This window comes from Thamnophis elegans, unplaced genomic scaffold (assembly GCF_009769535.1).
Source record: "Thamnophis elegans isolate rThaEle1 unplaced genomic scaffold, rThaEle1.pri scaffold_59_arrow_ctg1, whole genome shotgun sequence".
Lineage (NCBI taxonomy): Eukaryota > Metazoa > Chordata > Lepidosauria > Squamata > Colubridae > Thamnophis > Thamnophis elegans.
This window is the reverse complement of record NW_022473899.1, coordinates 356,875-373,847: the sequence shown is the minus strand read 5'-3', so window position 1 is coordinate 373,847 and position 16,973 is coordinate 356,875. Positions and strand designations below refer to the sequence as shown.

Here is a 16,973-nt window from a genome sequence, read left to right as displayed (position 1 = left end):
ATAATGTAGATGAAGCTGCTGTGGGTTCAAAGCTAGGAGAGATGAGGGGGCTGGAGGGACAGGTTCACCCAGCATTCCTGGGGGCAGTCTAGATCGTCTGCAATCCCCCCTCCCAAGAAAGGGAGGCCCTCAACGGAAGCCTGGGGGGAGTCTCAGCAGCAGAAGGTCCAGGCTGAAATTCTTCTCCTCTCCCCAACCTTCCACTTCAGCCTCCATTTCTCAGAGGTTGCAAACAGAACGAAGAATCATCATGTCAGCACTCCTTCATTGAGTAATTAAGAAAGAAAACCACAAGACTCCATTGATAGAAATCAAGTGTACTTTTACTAATTATAAATGATCAGAAGCGTAGCAAAGCGAAGACTGATTATTTAGGCGCGAAAGCGAGTGATATATAAAATAACCCATTCCCCTCCCCTTGGCATCCCATGCACAGTCCAATCATAATTCTCCCAATTGTCAGGTGCGAGATAACTTCGAAAGGCATCATCAAGATGGAATGTCGGTGCCGTTGGCCTTGGCGGGAAACCTCCTCCGCATGCGCAGTCCGACAGGCAGCAGAACTCCAGAATCTTCCTCCAGCACAATTAGTAAACCCCTCCCAAATACCATGCCCCCCCTCCCCGTTTCAATGGCAGCCGAAGCAGCAGCAAAGCAGAGGCTGACACATCAGCTACTAAAGAAATAATTTCCTTTTGCATCAGAGAGCAGGATTAATTCATGAGTGCTGTAGAAAAAGAGATGGGGAAGAAAATTAGAATATAAAGAGAAACTTTTAGTGTAAAAATCATATTTATCTTCCCTTTTAGTCCCCCAACCCCAAAGGCAGACCCACACTGCAGGGGGGGGTTGATGGGCAGGGACAGATAGAGGGAGGATGTGCCCATTGCGGGAACAAAAAGGCTGAGATGGATGAGGGATTCCTCCCCATTTCATCTCCAGGGGATTTTGGAATTATCCCTCACTTAATTAGAGGGTTAATTATGAGAACAACCCCCTCCCCCCTCCCTGCAGACCTTCCATATGAACAAAGAAGATGGGGCTACAAAGGGGGTGGCAGGAAAAGGCGGAGCGATGGGGCACTTGGCCAGAAATTGGGGGGATTCATTTCACATGGAAGTTTTGGAGGGAGTTCATTAAGGGGGCAGCCCGGCGTCACTTGGCCAGAAATTGTGTGAATTCTCACAAGGAGAAGGGGGGGTCAGGAAGAGGAGCCTGTTCCAGCTCCAACTAATGAACCCAAATGAGTCTGAATGGGGGCCAAGAAGGATCATCTCGGATGGGGGAGGGCAGTCCAGTTCATGGTGAAGTTTAGGAGGGAGTTCATTAAGTTGATAGGGTCATCTCAAAGGCTTAGCTCCACCTTCCATCCAAGCACCAATGGAGCTGCGGAATGAGCTAATGCAGTGATAGAACAATACCTGAGATCCTACGTCAATTATCAACAATTTAGGTGGGAACATCTCTTGCCATTTGCTGAAGTGGCCTTCAACACCACAGTGCATAGTAGCATTGGACTCACCCCTTTTAAAATAGCCACAGGGGTGGAATTTGTCCCCCTGCCTGAATACCCTCAGGAACCCCCTTCCACAGTGAGCCTAACTGAATGGGTGGGTTGCTTACAAAATGCATGTGGGAATGTAAACCTTGGGGTCCTTCCGCCTTGAGGGAGGAATGGGAAGGAATGGCCCCCTTCTTCCCTTCCCTTTTGCAATTTCCCAAAACATGGAAAGATTCTGGGCAAGATTTTAGCTTTCGTTTTTGATTGCAATACTTTTTCAGATCTCTGTAAGTAAAAGCTGCCCCAAATTTCATAACGTTGCTGTATCCACAGGACTTCAGATGAGGGAGGAAGAGGAGAAACTCACCTGTAGGAGGTTGGATGGGTATTGCTGGAAGGAGAAAAAGACCCAATCAGGACCCTTCATGGATCTGGAGGACTCAGGGGGTCCCCCTCCCCTTCGATAGTCCATAATAGGTTGCATGATCTTCCCTTAATAGCCCCTCAAACAAGAGAAGCTGACTAAAATATTTCTCAAGGAGACCCTCTTGGCCACCTGCTGAGCTTGATGAGAGGCCTCCCCTAGATGGTCCCCTCCCGACAACCTCTCATCCAGCCCCCCAGACTCACCTTTCTTGGCCCTCAGGTAAGAGAAGAGCCCCACCGCAAAGAAGGCCACTCCTATCACAGCTCCCATTATCCCCGTCCAGAGTTTGCTCTTGGCAGAGCTGGAGGTACGGGGCTCTGGGGAAGGAGAAGGAGCCTCACCTGAGCAGGAGGATCAGGCCCACCTTCCCCCAGGAGGAGGGTCCATTCTGACTCTCCCCAGACAGGGAGCGTCTCTCCCCCTTCTCAGGGTAGGATGTGGTCCCCAGAGCAGGACGGGAGGGGCTTACCCCATTGGACAGTGATGGGGGCCTCCAGGCTGGCGTGCTCCACCTTGCAAGTGTAGACGTCCCCCCGCTGGGGCTGGGTCTCCAGCATCACCATGAGCTGGTAGGTCCAGTCTCCGTTCTGAAGCTCCTCCCCATAGGCCACGCCCTCCTTCTCCGGTTTTCCGTTCTTCAGCCACTGGATCTCAATCTCCACGGGGTAAAAGCCCGTCGCGGTGCAGAGGAGGATGATGTTGGGGGAATCGGGTTCCATCTTGGTGGGGGAGATGGTGACGGTGGGCTTGGCTGGAGGGAAGGAGGGGAAGGAGGCACATGAGAGACACAGGAGGGCCCAGAACAGAAGACCAAGTTGGTTAGTTCAAGACTCCTTTTCTCTCTTAAAAATATTCCGTGTTTTGAGTTTCTGTGGAGATTCTCAGTCAATCCAGGTCTTGGTTGTCCCAAAGGAGATTTTTTTCCCCCCAAAAGACATTTTGCTTCTCATCCGAGAAGTTTCTTCAGTTCCGAGGGCCCAAATCGAAGCTTCTTGGATGAGAAGCAAAATGTCTTGAAGGAAAAACAAAGTCCAGTTGCCTTTTGAGAAAAGACCTCTGGGACGGTGTTTGGAGTCACCTTCCAAAGCAAATTGCAGGAAGAGATGAAAAGGGATCCTGAAAAATGAGGGAAACCTAAATCCTTCCTGGTTGGGATCAGGTGATCCTCATCAAAAGGGAAGAATCGTCAAAATAGGCAAATCCCACAGCAGAAGAACAGAATAACAGGGTCGGAAGGGGCCTTGGAGGTCTTCTAGTCCAACCCCCTGCTCAGGCAGGAAACCCTGTAATATTTCAGCCAAGAGGCTGTCCAATCTCTCCTTAAAAACCTCCCGAAATTCCACCTATCAGCTGTTCCAGGCCGCAGGGATCATCACTGCCTATCATTTCCTCTGCACACCCAACAGAAGTCCCATTTTTTATTTTTAAACACCCCCCACCCTCCTCCGAGACACCACTTTCTCCTTCTGTCCATCCAGGAATTTAATTCAATCCACATTTGGAGACCTCTCAGTTTAAAACAGCAGGAACACACAATGCATTTTGTCTGCCTCACACGGTGATATTCAAGCTTTATTTTTTAATATCAACTTTAATGCCGAATGCAGTGAATAATGTGACCCAGAGTTACATTTATCTTTCTGATGAAGCCCCCATAGAATCGATGCTAATTTTGGGAGGTTTGGGGTTAAAGTATTGCAATTATTGAGATGCTCCTTTGTTGGGGTTCATTGAACAACAAGCATAAAACTCAGATGGGATTTTTCCCAGAGAAATCGAGGCTCAGTTAATTTTGGGGAGAGTTCAGGAAAGGCTGAGAGCCTCTCTTGGTGGCCAGAGAAAAGCTTTGGCCCCTCGTGGGAAGGAGATGCCCGGATCTCTCCGGAGAGGAAAGTCAGCTCAGAAGCCAAAGAAAAAGGAAGAGAAAATTCCCCCAAAGAGACTCAAGAAACATCCAATGATTTCAGGTCTCCTGAACTGCAGCCGGAACAACAATTTGCTCTAAATGCACGGAATATTTCTTTATTTATTGTGACAGATTTTCTTATTATTTATTCCCTTCTACAGCACCTTACAATCATTACATCAACATTGTTATGTCATCATACCTGTACATGTATATAATATTTCCCTTCTATATTTACACACTTTATACACAGTTCTATATATATTTATATATATTGTTTTTTGGCTTAATTAATTTTGTTCCTATTTTGCAGCCATTTGTACCAATTGTTCCATATTTCATAATATTCCGACTCTTCTTTATCTTTTAATTTCACTGTTAATTTGTCCATCTCTGCTCAATCCAAAGGTTTTTTTTATCACTAATTCGTCCGAGGGGGTATTATTTTGTTTCCAGCATTGGGCAAATCCTACTCTAGCTGTAGTTAGCAGATGTGTTAATATGTACTTAATTTTCTTTGTATATTTCCCTTTGATTATTCCCAGTAGGAAGATTTCGGGTTTGTATTTTATCTGTTCTCCTGTAATTTCTTGCACCCATTTCCAAATTTTTGTCCAACATTTTTGTGTTTCCGGGCAGGTCCACCATATGTGATAATAGGTCCCTTGTACTTTTTTACACTTCCAGCAGGTCGGCTGCATGTTTGGGTACATTTTAGCCAATCTTGTTGGTGATAAATGCCAACGATAAAACATTTTGTATATATTTTCTTTAAGTGCTGCTGATCGTGTTAGTTTATAATTTGTGCTCCAAATTCTTTCCCAATCCACTAGATCTATGTTGTAACCAAAGCTTTTGGCCCACGCTATCATGCAACCTTTAACTTTTTCTTCTTCTAATGTTACTTCTAATAAATAACTGTAAATTTTCGTTATGAATTTATTTTCCGGGCCAATTAAAATTTTATCTATTTGTTGTAATTCTGTGTATATTCCATATTCTTTTACGTCTTTTTTGTATCTCGATTGTAGTTGGAGATATGGCCACCAATCTATATTTATATTCTGCTCCTTTAATTCTGGATTTGTTTTCAAATTCCCTTGGCTGCCTAAAATTTCACTATATCTAACCATTTTCGATAGATCTCGTGTATTGGGATGTGTCATGGCTTCCATAGTGGAAAGCCATGTCGGTATTTTCATGTAATATTTTTCTCTAATTTTATTCCAGACCTGTATCAGTGCATCTCTAATATAGTGTCTGTGAAAGCATTTTTGTTTCTTTTTACCCTCTTCCCATAGGAAAAAATGCCATCCCGTTTGCAAATCGTGGCCCTCTAATGTTAGTATTCTTTTATTTTTTAAATTTATCCAATCCCTGATCCATGTTAGTGCTGCTATTTTGTAATAAAGCTCCCAGTCCAGGAGTCCCATACCACCTCTGCTTCTGTCATCCTGTAGAGCTTTCAACTATATCCTGTCTTTCTTCCCTTGCCATATAAATTTTAATAGAATCTTATTCAATTCAGTAAAAAAAATTCCTAATTTTATGGGGATTGTTTGAAATAGGTATAATAGTCTGGGTAGTACATTCATTTTTATCGCTGCTATTTTCCCTAATAACGTTAGTTGTAGTTTCCCCCATAGTTCTAGATCTTTTTTTATTTGTTGCACTAATTTTGTATAATTTATAGTTGAGCACTTTGCAGTTAGCCATATTCCAAGATATTTAACTTTCTTTGTCACTTGCAGTCCTATTATTCTTTCTAATTCTTTATTTTGTTCTTCCTTCAAATTTTTAGTTATCATTTTAGTCTTTTCTCTATTAATCTTTAACCCTGCTACATCTCCATATTTTCCTAGTTTTTGCATTAAGCTGTTTCCTGTTTCTAGTGGGTCTTCTATAATGAATACCAAATCGTCTGCAAAGGCCTGGATTTTATATTCCTCTTTTTTAAATTTTAGTTCCTCTTATCTCCGAATTTTGTCTAATTCTTATTGAAAGACTTTCAAGCGTCAGGATGAAGAGCAGAGGTGATAATGGGCATCCCTGCCTTACTCCTTTCATTATTTTAAAGGTATCTGTACTTTCCCTATTTAGTAATATATTTGCCCTTTGGGTGGAGTATATTGTTCCTATTAATCTTTCAAATTGGTCCCCTAATTTCATATTCTTAATTTGTTGTATCATGAATTCCCAATTTAAATTGTCAAATGCCTTCTGTGCATCCAGAAAGACGAATGCCACTTGTTTCTCTGGATGCGCCTCATAGTACCCTAAAATATTTGCTATTATTCCAGTGTTATTCCTGATTTGTCTTGTTGGGAGAAATCCATTTTGGTCTGGATGTATATAGCCATTTAATAGTTTTTTCAATCTCTCCGCTATTATTGTTGTGAATACTTTATAGACGGCAATCAACAACGAGATTGGCCTATAGTTTTGAATCTGTTTTTTATCTGCACCTTCCTTAAATATTAATGTAATATGCGCTTCCTTCCATGAGTCTGGAATTTTTGCTTTCATCAGTGCCTCATTATACATCTCCAGCATCAAAGGTTCTATCGATTCCTTCAATTCATCTGTTATTTTGTACCATTCTGCTGGGAATCCATCTGGGCCTGGCGTTTTATTATTTTTCTCTTTCTGAATCGCCTGTTTCAATTCTAGTTTTGTTTTTGTTTTTTTGACAACATTTCTTTCAGATCTTCTGCTATTGTCGGGGTTTCTTCTCCATTTAAATATCCTTTTATTTGTTTTCCATCTACTTATTCCCCTTTATACAGATTCCCAAAGTACTTGTATGCAATCTTTTTCTTCCCTTCCATTGTATGTTGTAGTTCAGCAGTTTCCTCTTGAAGTTGATATATTAATCTTTCTTTTTCTCTTTCTTTCCTCAATCTCTATGACAGCCACCTCCCCGGTTTATTTGCTCACTCAAAGAAGTTTTGTTTTGTTAGTTTTAGGCCGTTTACCATTTCTTCCTGGTCTAATATATTTAATTTATGTTTTGCTAATTAATCCAATCCTTTCTAATGTTGTCACTTTGTGGCTTATTTTGTAATTTTATTTCTAAATTTTTGATTTCCTCCTCTAATATCTTCTGTTGTACCCATTTTTCTTTATTTCTTTTTGCTGAATACGCTATAATAATTCCACAGGAATAAGCTTTCATGGTGTCCCCTAACTTTTGTATAGATGTCTGTTCTTTTGTGTTTTCCTTAAGGAATAACTCCAATTTGTTTCTGCATTTTTGAATAAATTCTTTTTCTTTTAATATTTGCAGATTTAACATCCATCTTTGCCTAGTCTTTTTCCCCCCCTTTCCAGATTATTTTAATGGGGTTGTGATCTGCCCAAGTATTTGGTAATATTTCAATTGTATGTATTTCTGCCCCAATTTCTCCATTCATCCATGCCATGTCAATCCGTGACCAAGATTGGTGTGGGTTGGAATAAAAAGTAAATTGTTTTTTTTCTGGTTCCATTTTTTTTCCAATATCTATCAAGTTTAATTCCTCCATCATCTCAAAACAGGTTGTTGGTAATACTTTTTTTTATTTTTAGTTCTTTTGTCACTTATGTAATCTTTTTTACTGTCTACTATGGCATTATAATCTCCTATTATGCAGATATTCCTCACTCCAATTTCTCTAATTTTTTCATGACATTTTTTATAAAAGTCCTTCTGATTTTCGTTTGGGGCGTATATTGCTACCAGTAGTATTGATTTTTGATTTATCCATATCTCTATCATTAATATTCTTCTCTTTGGATCTGCATAAATTAAATTTGTCTTTATCCCATCTTTAACATATATCGCTATCCCTTCTCTCTTTTCTGCTGCTGATGCTGCACATAATTTTCCTAATTTAGGACATTCCAGGTATTTTATATCTTGGTTTTTAATGCGTGTTTCCTGTAAGCCTATTATATCTGCCTTTTGTTTTGTTAATTTTGTCCAGATATGCTTTCTTTTTGTTGGCGAATTTAAACCCTTAATATTTACTGACAATAGTTGAATTTCTTCTTCCATCCTCCTAATTCTCTACCTGTCTTTGTTGAGAGCCTCTCTTGGTGGCCAGAGAAAAGCTTTGGCCCCTTGGGGGGAAGGAGACGCCCGGATCTCTCCGGAGAGGAAAGTCAGCTCAGAAGCCAAAGAAAAAGGAAGAGAAAATCCCCCCAAAGAGACTCAAGAAACATCCAATGATTTCAGGTCTCCTGAACTGCAGCCGGAACAACAATTTGCTCTAAATGCACGGAATATTTATTTAATTCTGATATCCTCTTACATGGAGTGAGAATGAGACGGAATCTGTGGAGACCAAAATCTCTTTCGGTTCCCCTGAAATATGGAATAATTGAGGGAAGGAGGAAAAGCCCAGGATCTCCCCGTCAAAGGCCTTTCTCTCTTAGGATGGGGCTGGTTTTTTCCCCTCTGATGGGGGAGAAACCTCTGATTTCACTCTGTGGTCAGACATGATTTCTGGAGAATGGGAAGCTCAGACTCAGGATATTCTTCCCTTTTCCCACTTCCCATCAAAGGAGGAAAATCCCCCTGGAAAAGCCGGATGGCAACAAGGGCAGCCGGAATCCTTCATTTCCACCATGTTCGGCCTCTGAAACCCCATGAAATAAGTACAATTATTATTATTATTAGGCGGTGAATGTAAATTAGGAAGACAAATCTGGGCAGTTTGCAAAGAATGTGGAAGAGACGCTCAAACAATCCAGGGACCCCAAATTCAGTCTTAAGGTTTGTGGGGGGTTTTGGACTCTCCCCTCCCCCAAATCAGGAGCCTCCCCAGGAAGGAAGACGGAAGCGATGGGGCTGCAGGGGAAGCTGAGTCTGTGGGCAAAAAGGGGGCTTCAAGGGGGGCTTTTCTCCCAGACCCCCAAAATCAGCTGAATGAAATTTCTCAGCCTCTGAATCAGTTCTGCTCAAGGCAGAGGAAACGCCAGACCAGGATTCCGGTTTGATTCCGGTCGGATTCATGATTATAAATTCTATCTGGATGGGTGGATTTATATTTTAATTGTTTAGTTTATTATATATATTTCATTTAGCCAGTTTATTGATTTATTTAATTTTTTATTTGTATGTTATATTATTTATGAATATATTTTATTATGTATTTATTTTATTATTTATGTATTTTTATTATTAATGCATTTTATTGTTTATGTATTTTTTATTATTTGTGTATATATTTTATTTTTTATTTTATTAAGTTTTAATTTTTCATTTATTCATTCAATTTTAATGTGTTGATTTAATTTCATGTAGTTATTTATTTTACTTTCTTACCTACTTATTTCCTGAGCTCTAAAAGTTGGTGGATGAATAGGTTTGATCTCTTGGGGGGAGGGGGATCCAGGGGATCCCAGATTCCGGGCAGGGGGAGATTTGGGAGGAAAAGGGGGAGTTGTGGGAATGAGGGTCGGAGGGAGGATTGGAGGGAGGAGGAGAAGAACTCAAGAAGGAAACTTCACCCGGGAGAGTCTCCATCAAGGGAAGGGAAGGAAAAGGGGGGTCCGAGCATCCCCTCCCCCAAACTCCCCCCTCCCCCAAACTCCCCCCTCCCCCAAACTCCCCCCGCCCCCAAACTCCCCCTCCTCCCTCCCCCAAATTCCCCCCTCCCCCAAACTCCCCCCTCCCCCAAACTCCCCCCTCCCCCAAACTCCCCCCTCCCCCAAACTGCCCCCTCCCCTCGGACTCACCTCTCCGGCCAACCACAGGGCCGCCCTGGAGAATCTCGTAGTTGTGCCGGCAGAAGAGATCCACAGCGTCCTTCTCGTACTGCAGGTACTGCTTATCGCTGTTGAAATAGTCCGCATCCGCCTTCCCCAACTCCGTGACGGCCACGAACTTCCCGAGGTCGCTGTCGAAGCTGAGAATCTCCTGCCGGTCGTAGATGTCCCTGTATATGTATCTCACCCTCTGCGTCCCGTTGAGGAAGCGGCACTCGTGCTTCGTCTGGTAGAGGAAATGGGCTGGGAGGGGGAGGAGGAGCAGGACAGTCAGGAGGGACTCCAGGGACCATCGTTCCCAGCCGCTAGCAAAGGGGGGGGATCCACTCGGGAAGGGAGGATGGCGGGGCACCTTCCGGAAAAGACAGGCGTAAGACGCCCCCTGGAGCAGGGAAGGGGACTCTCTCAGTCCCAGAGGGGAGCAGATTTACTGGGCGGGAGGGGGTCTGAGTGGGGGGCAGGAAGGAAGGAGGGGAGGGTGGGAGGAGCCTCCTGGTGGACCCCCTCCACACTCCCAGGGGGGGGGAAAGGCAGGCAGAAGCTCAGCTGGTCGAGCAGGGAAGGTTGGATCTAAAGGGGGAGGAATGATGGGGGGAGGGCTGGAGGGAAGCTAATATCCATATCTCCCACTCTCTCTCTTCCATTGGGGGGGAGGGGAACATGGGTCACAATGAGGACATCTAGACTGAGATTCCTGGGGTCTCCCAGCCCTACAACCCCCACCTTCCCTGGGTCGCCCCAACTTTCCCTCTTTCCCTCTCATCTTCAGCCCAACTCCCTCCTTTGGGGGGATCCTCGGGGATCACACCTGTTTCCTATCCCCTCAAAGACCCCATGCACCCTCCCCCAAGAGCCTCTCAAAGGGAGGGTCTCCAGCCCCCTTCAAAAAGGGAAGTTTCTGAGAGCCAATTGAGAGGAGCCACTCAGAGCCCCCAAATCCCCTTCTCTCACTTCCCCCTCCCCCTCCAGGCCCCGATTAAGCAATGGAGCATTATGGGGGAGGTGATGGGGGGTTCTTGGTCTCCTCCCCAAATTCAGGGTCTCCCCCAGAAGGGACGGAAGCTCCCCTCTTGCCTGACCTCCAAAGCCTCAAATTTGAGATTCAGAAGAAAAAGTGAAGTTTCTGAAGAAGCCAAAATCCTTTTGCTCAAATGGCTCTTTTTCCTTCTGGGGATTCAGGGCTGAAAATGCCTCACTTTCCCTCTTTCGCTTTCGCTTTCCCTTCCCTTCCTCTTTCCAGGCAGCCCCCTCCCACCCAGACGCTGGGGGAGGACGACCGAGAGAGGCGCCTGGCTGCGACCCCCACCTCGGCTGCCCTCGGGGAAAAGGGGTGGGGTTCCTCTCCGTTCTCCTGTGAGTGGGGGAATTGGGGAGGAAGGGGGAGGAGACCACGCAGAGATCGAGGCTGTTGGAGGCTCTGGAGACCCAGCAGTTTCCTTCCCCCTCCGGGGGTCTTTCCCAACCTCCTCCCCACCCCAACCCCCTCCTCCCCCGCCCAGCCCCCTCCTTACCGGGGGTCTCCTTCCCCCTTCGCTTCCGGGGATCCGGGCCAGCGCCCCCACCAGCAGCATCAGGGGGAGTCCAGCAGAAGCCATGGATGCCGCCCCACAAGCGCCCCCGAAGACAGAGGAGAAAGACGCCGATGCCTCCAGCCCCAGAGGCGGAATCGGAGGGTCTGGATTGGGCGGAGGAGGAGTTTTCCTCGGACTTCGGCCTTGGGAGTGTCCAGAAGGAGCAGGAGGACCAATGGGAATCCTCCCTTCTGCAGCGTCATCGGTCTCCGGGCAGAGCCTCCCTTGAATTCGCCCGATAGAAGACTTAGTTCGGCGCAGAGAAGAAACTCGAGTTGGTTATTCAGCCCAAGACCCCTTTTCCCTCCCCAGAATATTCTAAGACCACCTCAAAGGGAGGGTCTCCCTCCCCCTTCACAAAAGGGAGAGTTTGGGGGAGTTAATTTCCGAGGCCCTTCTCTCAAAGCCTCCCCTCCCCCCCTCCAGGTCCTGATTGAGGATTCGGGGATTATGGGGTGGGGGGTCCTTGGTCCCCTCCCCAAATTAAGGGGCTCCCCAAAAGGGCTCCAAGCTCTCCTCTTCCTTGACTTTCAAGTTTGAGATTCAGAGGAAAAAGTGAATTTTTCGAAGCTGCCAAAATTCTTTTTCTTATCCGTAGTTTTGGTGGCATTTGTGGATTCAGGTCTGAAAATGCCTCAGTTTCCCTCTTTCGCTTTCCGTCTCCTTCCTCTTTTAACGGAAGAAGCTTTGGGGGCTCCAAAGGGATTTGGGCCTTGAAGCTCCCACTTCTCTTGCCCTCCAACCCCTTCCCCAAAGTCTCTCTTGGGGGGTCTCAGCTCCTTCCCCCCCCCCCGCTGCTCCCCAGCATCCCTGGGTCCCTCCCAGCCCCCTCCTTAGAATAGAATAGAATATCAGAGTTGGAAGGTACCTTGGAGGTCTTCTAGTCCACCCCCCCTGCCTAGGTAGGAAACCCTACACCACTTCAGACAAATGGTTATCCAACATCTTTTTAAAAACTTCCAGTGTTGGAGAATTCACAACTTCTGGAGGCAAATTGTTTCACTGATGAATTCTTCTAACTGTCAGGAAATTCCTCCTTAGTTCTAAGTTGCTTCTCTCCTTGATTAGTTTCCACCCATTGGTTCTTGTGCTGCCCTCAGATGCTTTGGAGAACAGCTTGACTCCCTCTTCTTTGGGGCAGCCCCTGAGATGTTGGAAGACTGCCAGCATGTCCCCCCTGGTCCTTCTCTTCACTAGACCAGCCATGCCCAGTTCCTGCAACCGTTCTTCCTCTGTTTCAGCCTCCAGTCCGTCCCTCATCCTCTTTGCTGCTCTTCTCTGCTCTCTTTCCAGAGTCTCCGCATCTTTTCTACATCCTAGCGACCAGAACTGGATGCAGGATTCCCAGTGTGGCCCTACTAAGGCTTTGTAAAATGGTATCAATGCTCCACCTGATCTTGATTTCATTTCTCTGTTGAGGCAGCCTAGGATTGCATTGGCTTTTTTGGCTGCTGCAACACACGGCTGGCTCCTATTTAAGGGATTGTCCAGTAGGATCCCAAGAGACTCTCACAGTTCCTGGCACTGAGCCAAGCCTCACCTAGTCTTTACCTGCACAGTTGGTGTCTTTTCTTGACTTAAGTGTAGGACTTTCCTTTTCCCTACCTTGAAATTCATTTTGTTCCATGGGGCCCTGTGTTCGAGTCTCCCAAGATCAAGGTGGGAAAGATTTAAAGGCTACTGTATTTAGAAGGGGGGGCAAGGACCAAGTAAGGTGAGACCCCCTTTCATTGCCCCCCTTTAGGGTTTCTGCTCCACTCTAACCCTGTCCCCTCTCTCTGGACAAGGGGAATTGGGTTCCCATGAGGTCTTCCAAACAGCAGGAAGGGGGGATGGGCAGTGTTCCAGGGAGATCAGGCCAGGCTAAAAGAGGAATGGGAAGTATATCTTTTGAGGGAGATGAGTTCAAGGAGGGTCTGAAGCTTCACCCTCCTTGTCTTGGAGGGGTTTCAGCCTATAGAGTAGCCCAGGTGCTTCCTGGTGGCCTCCCATCCTCAGGCTAACCAGGATGATCTCTCTCACCTAGGTGAGGTCATCGGAGGCTGGGCAGCTGCCAGATGTTGAGGGCTGATGATAAAATATCAGCTAATGTTGGTGATACCTGATCAGGCCAGGCTCAGGGCCCCAACCCTCTCCCAGCTGCAGCAGGCAGACATCCCACAGGGCTCGTATCCTCAGATGGCCTGAATCCTTTCCAGGGATTGGGGAGGGACTGGAGGGGTCAAACTCCACCCTGCCCTTCACTGGCCTCAGCAGGCCAGAACTGGGTGTGTCCCCCTCCCCTGTAGCTGAAGGAGGCAGCAGAATCTGAATGGGTCTCACAATTGTGTGTTTGGACACACCCAGTCACACAAAACTGGCCCCAGATCCAGGCAGACTCTGGTGGGAGGCCCATCGCTCTCCTGATCAAAGCAGAACTTCTAGGCTCTTTTCATCTTTCCCCCTCCCCTGATACAACACACACACACACACACACACACACACACACACACACACACAGAGCAGCACTTCTTCCTCCAACCCCCAACAACTGCAGAGACGCTCCGGTTTCGCTTCCCCAGCCTGAAGCGTTGGGCTCCTCCGAAGCGGAACTGGGGAACTGGCCAGGATCCATCAGGCAACAAGCCTCCATTCTTCATCAGGGCAGCTCAGGGACTGTCCTCCTCTGCCCCATGGCTGAGCCTCCAGGTGGGGCAGCCCCTTTCTTCCTCTGGGCCACCGGAAGTGGCTGAAGGGGCTCTTCCCGACCACCTGATTAGATGGAGTCCCTTCTCCCTCAGTCAAAGCACATTGAAGAAAACAGTCCTTGACTTATAACGGTTCATCCAGACAAAGTTACAATGGCACTAAAAAAAGTGACTCTTTGCCTAATATTCCTTCTTTCTAAAGTTTTTTTCATTGCTTTGAATGTGTTTTTAAATACTTTAAAGTATATTCCTCTTTTTAGCTTTGCTGTATGTGACCCAGAATCACTTGTGGTGAGATGGGTAGCTATTTAAATTTGATGGATGGATGGATGGATGGATGGATGGATGGATGGATGGATGGATAGATAGATAGATAGATAGATAGATAGATAGATAGATAGATGATAGATAGATAGATAGATAGATAGATAGATAGATAGATAGATAGATGATAGATAGATAGATAGATAGATAGATAGATGATAGATAGATAGATAGATAGATAGATAGATAGATAGATAGATGATAGATAGATGATAGATAGATAGATAGATAGATGATAGATAGTTTGGTTTGGTTTTGGTTTGGTTTTATTGGGATTTATATGCCGCCCTTTTCCCTGAGGGGACTCAGGGCGGCTTACAACCACAGGGGAGGGGAAGTGCAAGGTCAAAACAAAACACTTTGTGAACAAAAGAAAAATAATAAAACACAACTTTCATTCAGCAATCAAACACTCGGGCGGGTAATTGGAAGCCTATCCCCAGGCCTGCTGGGAGAGCCAGATCTTGAGGGCTGCGCGGAAGGTCTGGATCGTGGTGAGGGTGCGGATCTCCATGGGGAGCTCGTTCCATAGGGTCGGGGCAGCAACAGAAAAGGCCCTCCTCCGTGTGGTCGCCAGTCGACATTGACTGGCAGATGGAATTCGGAGGAGGCCCAGTCTGTGCGATCTGATTGGTCGATTTAGGGAGGTAATCGGCAGAAGGCGGTCTCTCAAGTACCCAGATCCACTACCATGGAGTGCTTTAAAGATGGTCATCATTATCCTGAAGCGCACCCGGAGACCAACAGGCAGCCAGTGCAGCTCGCGGAGGACAGGTGTAACGTGGGCGAACCGAGGTGCGCCCACTATCACTCGCGCGGCTGCATTTTGGACTAGCTGTAGTCGCCGGATGCACTTCAGGGGCAACCCCATGTAGAGCCCATTGCAGTATTCCAGTCTAGAGATCTAGAGATAGATGATAGATAGATAGATAGATAGATAGATAGATAGATAGATAGATAGATAGATATAGATAGGTAGATGATGGATGGATAGATATAAATAGATACCATGTTTCTGGGAAAATAAAACAGGGTCTTATATTCTTTTGAACCAAAAATAAGCCCTTGGCCTTGGGGGGCGGGATGTCTTATTATTTTTGGGGTGCAGGAGGGGGCGAACATGGTCACCTCATGGCTGCTGCTGTGTTGCAATATCTTCAGGTAGGGCTTATTTTGGGGGAAACAGGGTAGATGGACGGACAGACGGACGGATGATGGACGGGTGGATCAATGGATAATCGTAACCCGTAGAATGGAAGCGTATTTGTTCACATCAGAATGTTGTCCATTTGTTGCAGCCTCTTTAAATATGTTTCCAGTGACGTTTTCTTTCCTCCCCGCAGGAAAATGGAAAAAGGGATAATAATAATCTGTGGACTTCAATATTTCTTTAAGCCCCTCAGTCACGTCTTTGATACGTTCCCCACACCTGGGAAACAGCTAAGCCCCCTGGTTTGATTGTCTACGAATTGCTGGTTCAGTTCCCCTGAACAATGAAGCCTCTTTTCACCAACAATTCCTTTTCTTTCTTAAGGAAATCTGATTTCTTTTTCCTGCCATTGAGATGTTTGATGTTTGTCCCTCCTCCAAGTTCTTCCACGCTATCTTGCAAGGGGAGGGATTTCCAACAGGAGCCCAAATCTTCTCCCTGTTTGAGACAATTCCTACAATCACACACTGACCGATTCTTCCTGTGGTGACCCCGAGACCCCAGATGAGGAAGGGGAGGGGAAAGTTCTGCCCTTAGAGATCGAGGCTGCTGGAGTCCTGCAGAGCCAGTCTGGATGACCTCTGGAGGGGGCGAGGCTCAGTTGGAAGGATGCTGGGAAGAAGGGGGGGTGTCTTCCATTCAGGGATGCCCCACTGAACTCCCCCATCTTTCCCACAGAGCTGGTCTTGCCCTCCATGGCAAATGTCTTCCACACCAGGAATGGCTTCAGGTGGGTTTCTCAGAGGTCATCCGGACCAACCCCCTGCTTGAGTAGGGGAGACCCTACACCCGGGATGGGGAACCCATGGCACGCGGAGCCATTTGCCAGGGCACGTGAGGCGTTGCTCTGTCAGCTGAGTCCAGCCTTTTTAAAAGCTATTTCTCGCCCTCCCCAGGCTCCAAAGGGTTTATAGCTTCTATTTTATTCTTCTCTTTTATCTTCTTCTGTGTCTTGCCATCTGGGGTAGAGTTCCTGGCCATCTCGCTCCCCTTTCCATATTCCACTTTTCCCATTTCCAACCACAATCCGTTCACCGTAGATGTCAACAGATTTCTTATCTTTGTGTTCGTTATTCTCTTCAGCTTTTAGGACTCTAACCTCCACTTTTTCCATTTCATAAACATCTCCAAATCCTCCATCACATTTTGCTGTTATATGCTCTAAGTTTTCCAGCTTCTTCTCAATTCTCTCTGATACTTCTAGTAAATTTTGAATTTCAAACATTATCTTTTGCAATGTTGAGGCTTCTTTTGGATCTTGATGTTGTGCCATTCTTCCAACTGGTAAACACTTCCACTCTGGCTTTCAAAGCTTTTTATTAAATCAACCACAAATTCATTAACAATCTTTCACAATAAGGCCTCGTTTTCTCCAGTTGCCAATAAGGTTCAAAAGAACACCTGCATAAACAAGCCGTGCTCTTCTTCTTATCACTCCCTGTAAACAAGCTGCAAGGCCTTGAAGAGCAAAGTCAAAGTGATCAAAGAAAGAAATGAAAGTACAATGTTTCCAAGCCTCAAACCTCCAGCCTCCAGGTGGCAGTGTTACTTCTTTTCCCTGTAATGTTACAACCCTCTTTGTATTCCTTTTGTCTC

At 45.9% G+C, this 16,973-nt stretch overlaps 1 protein-coding gene across 1 annotated transcript; it reads right to left on the bottom strand.

Moving 5' to 3' along the window:
• Positions 1-597: 597 nt before the first annotated feature.
• On the bottom strand, positions 598-16,491 carry LOC116523604 (H-2 class II histocompatibility antigen, E-S beta chain-like). The gene is made up of 7 exons (XM_032238719.1): positions 16,334-16,491; positions 11,097-11,299; positions 9,556-9,828; positions 2,398-2,679; positions 2,132-2,245; positions 1,869-1,892; positions 598-727 (listed from the first exon to the last, which is right to left on the bottom strand). Exons 1-7 carry the CDS (start codon positions 16,489-16,491, stop codon positions 714-716), a joined length of 1,068 nt encoding a protein of 355 aa, XP_032094610.1. The 3' UTR covers positions 598-713.
• Positions 16,492-16,973: the final 482 nt, after the last annotated feature.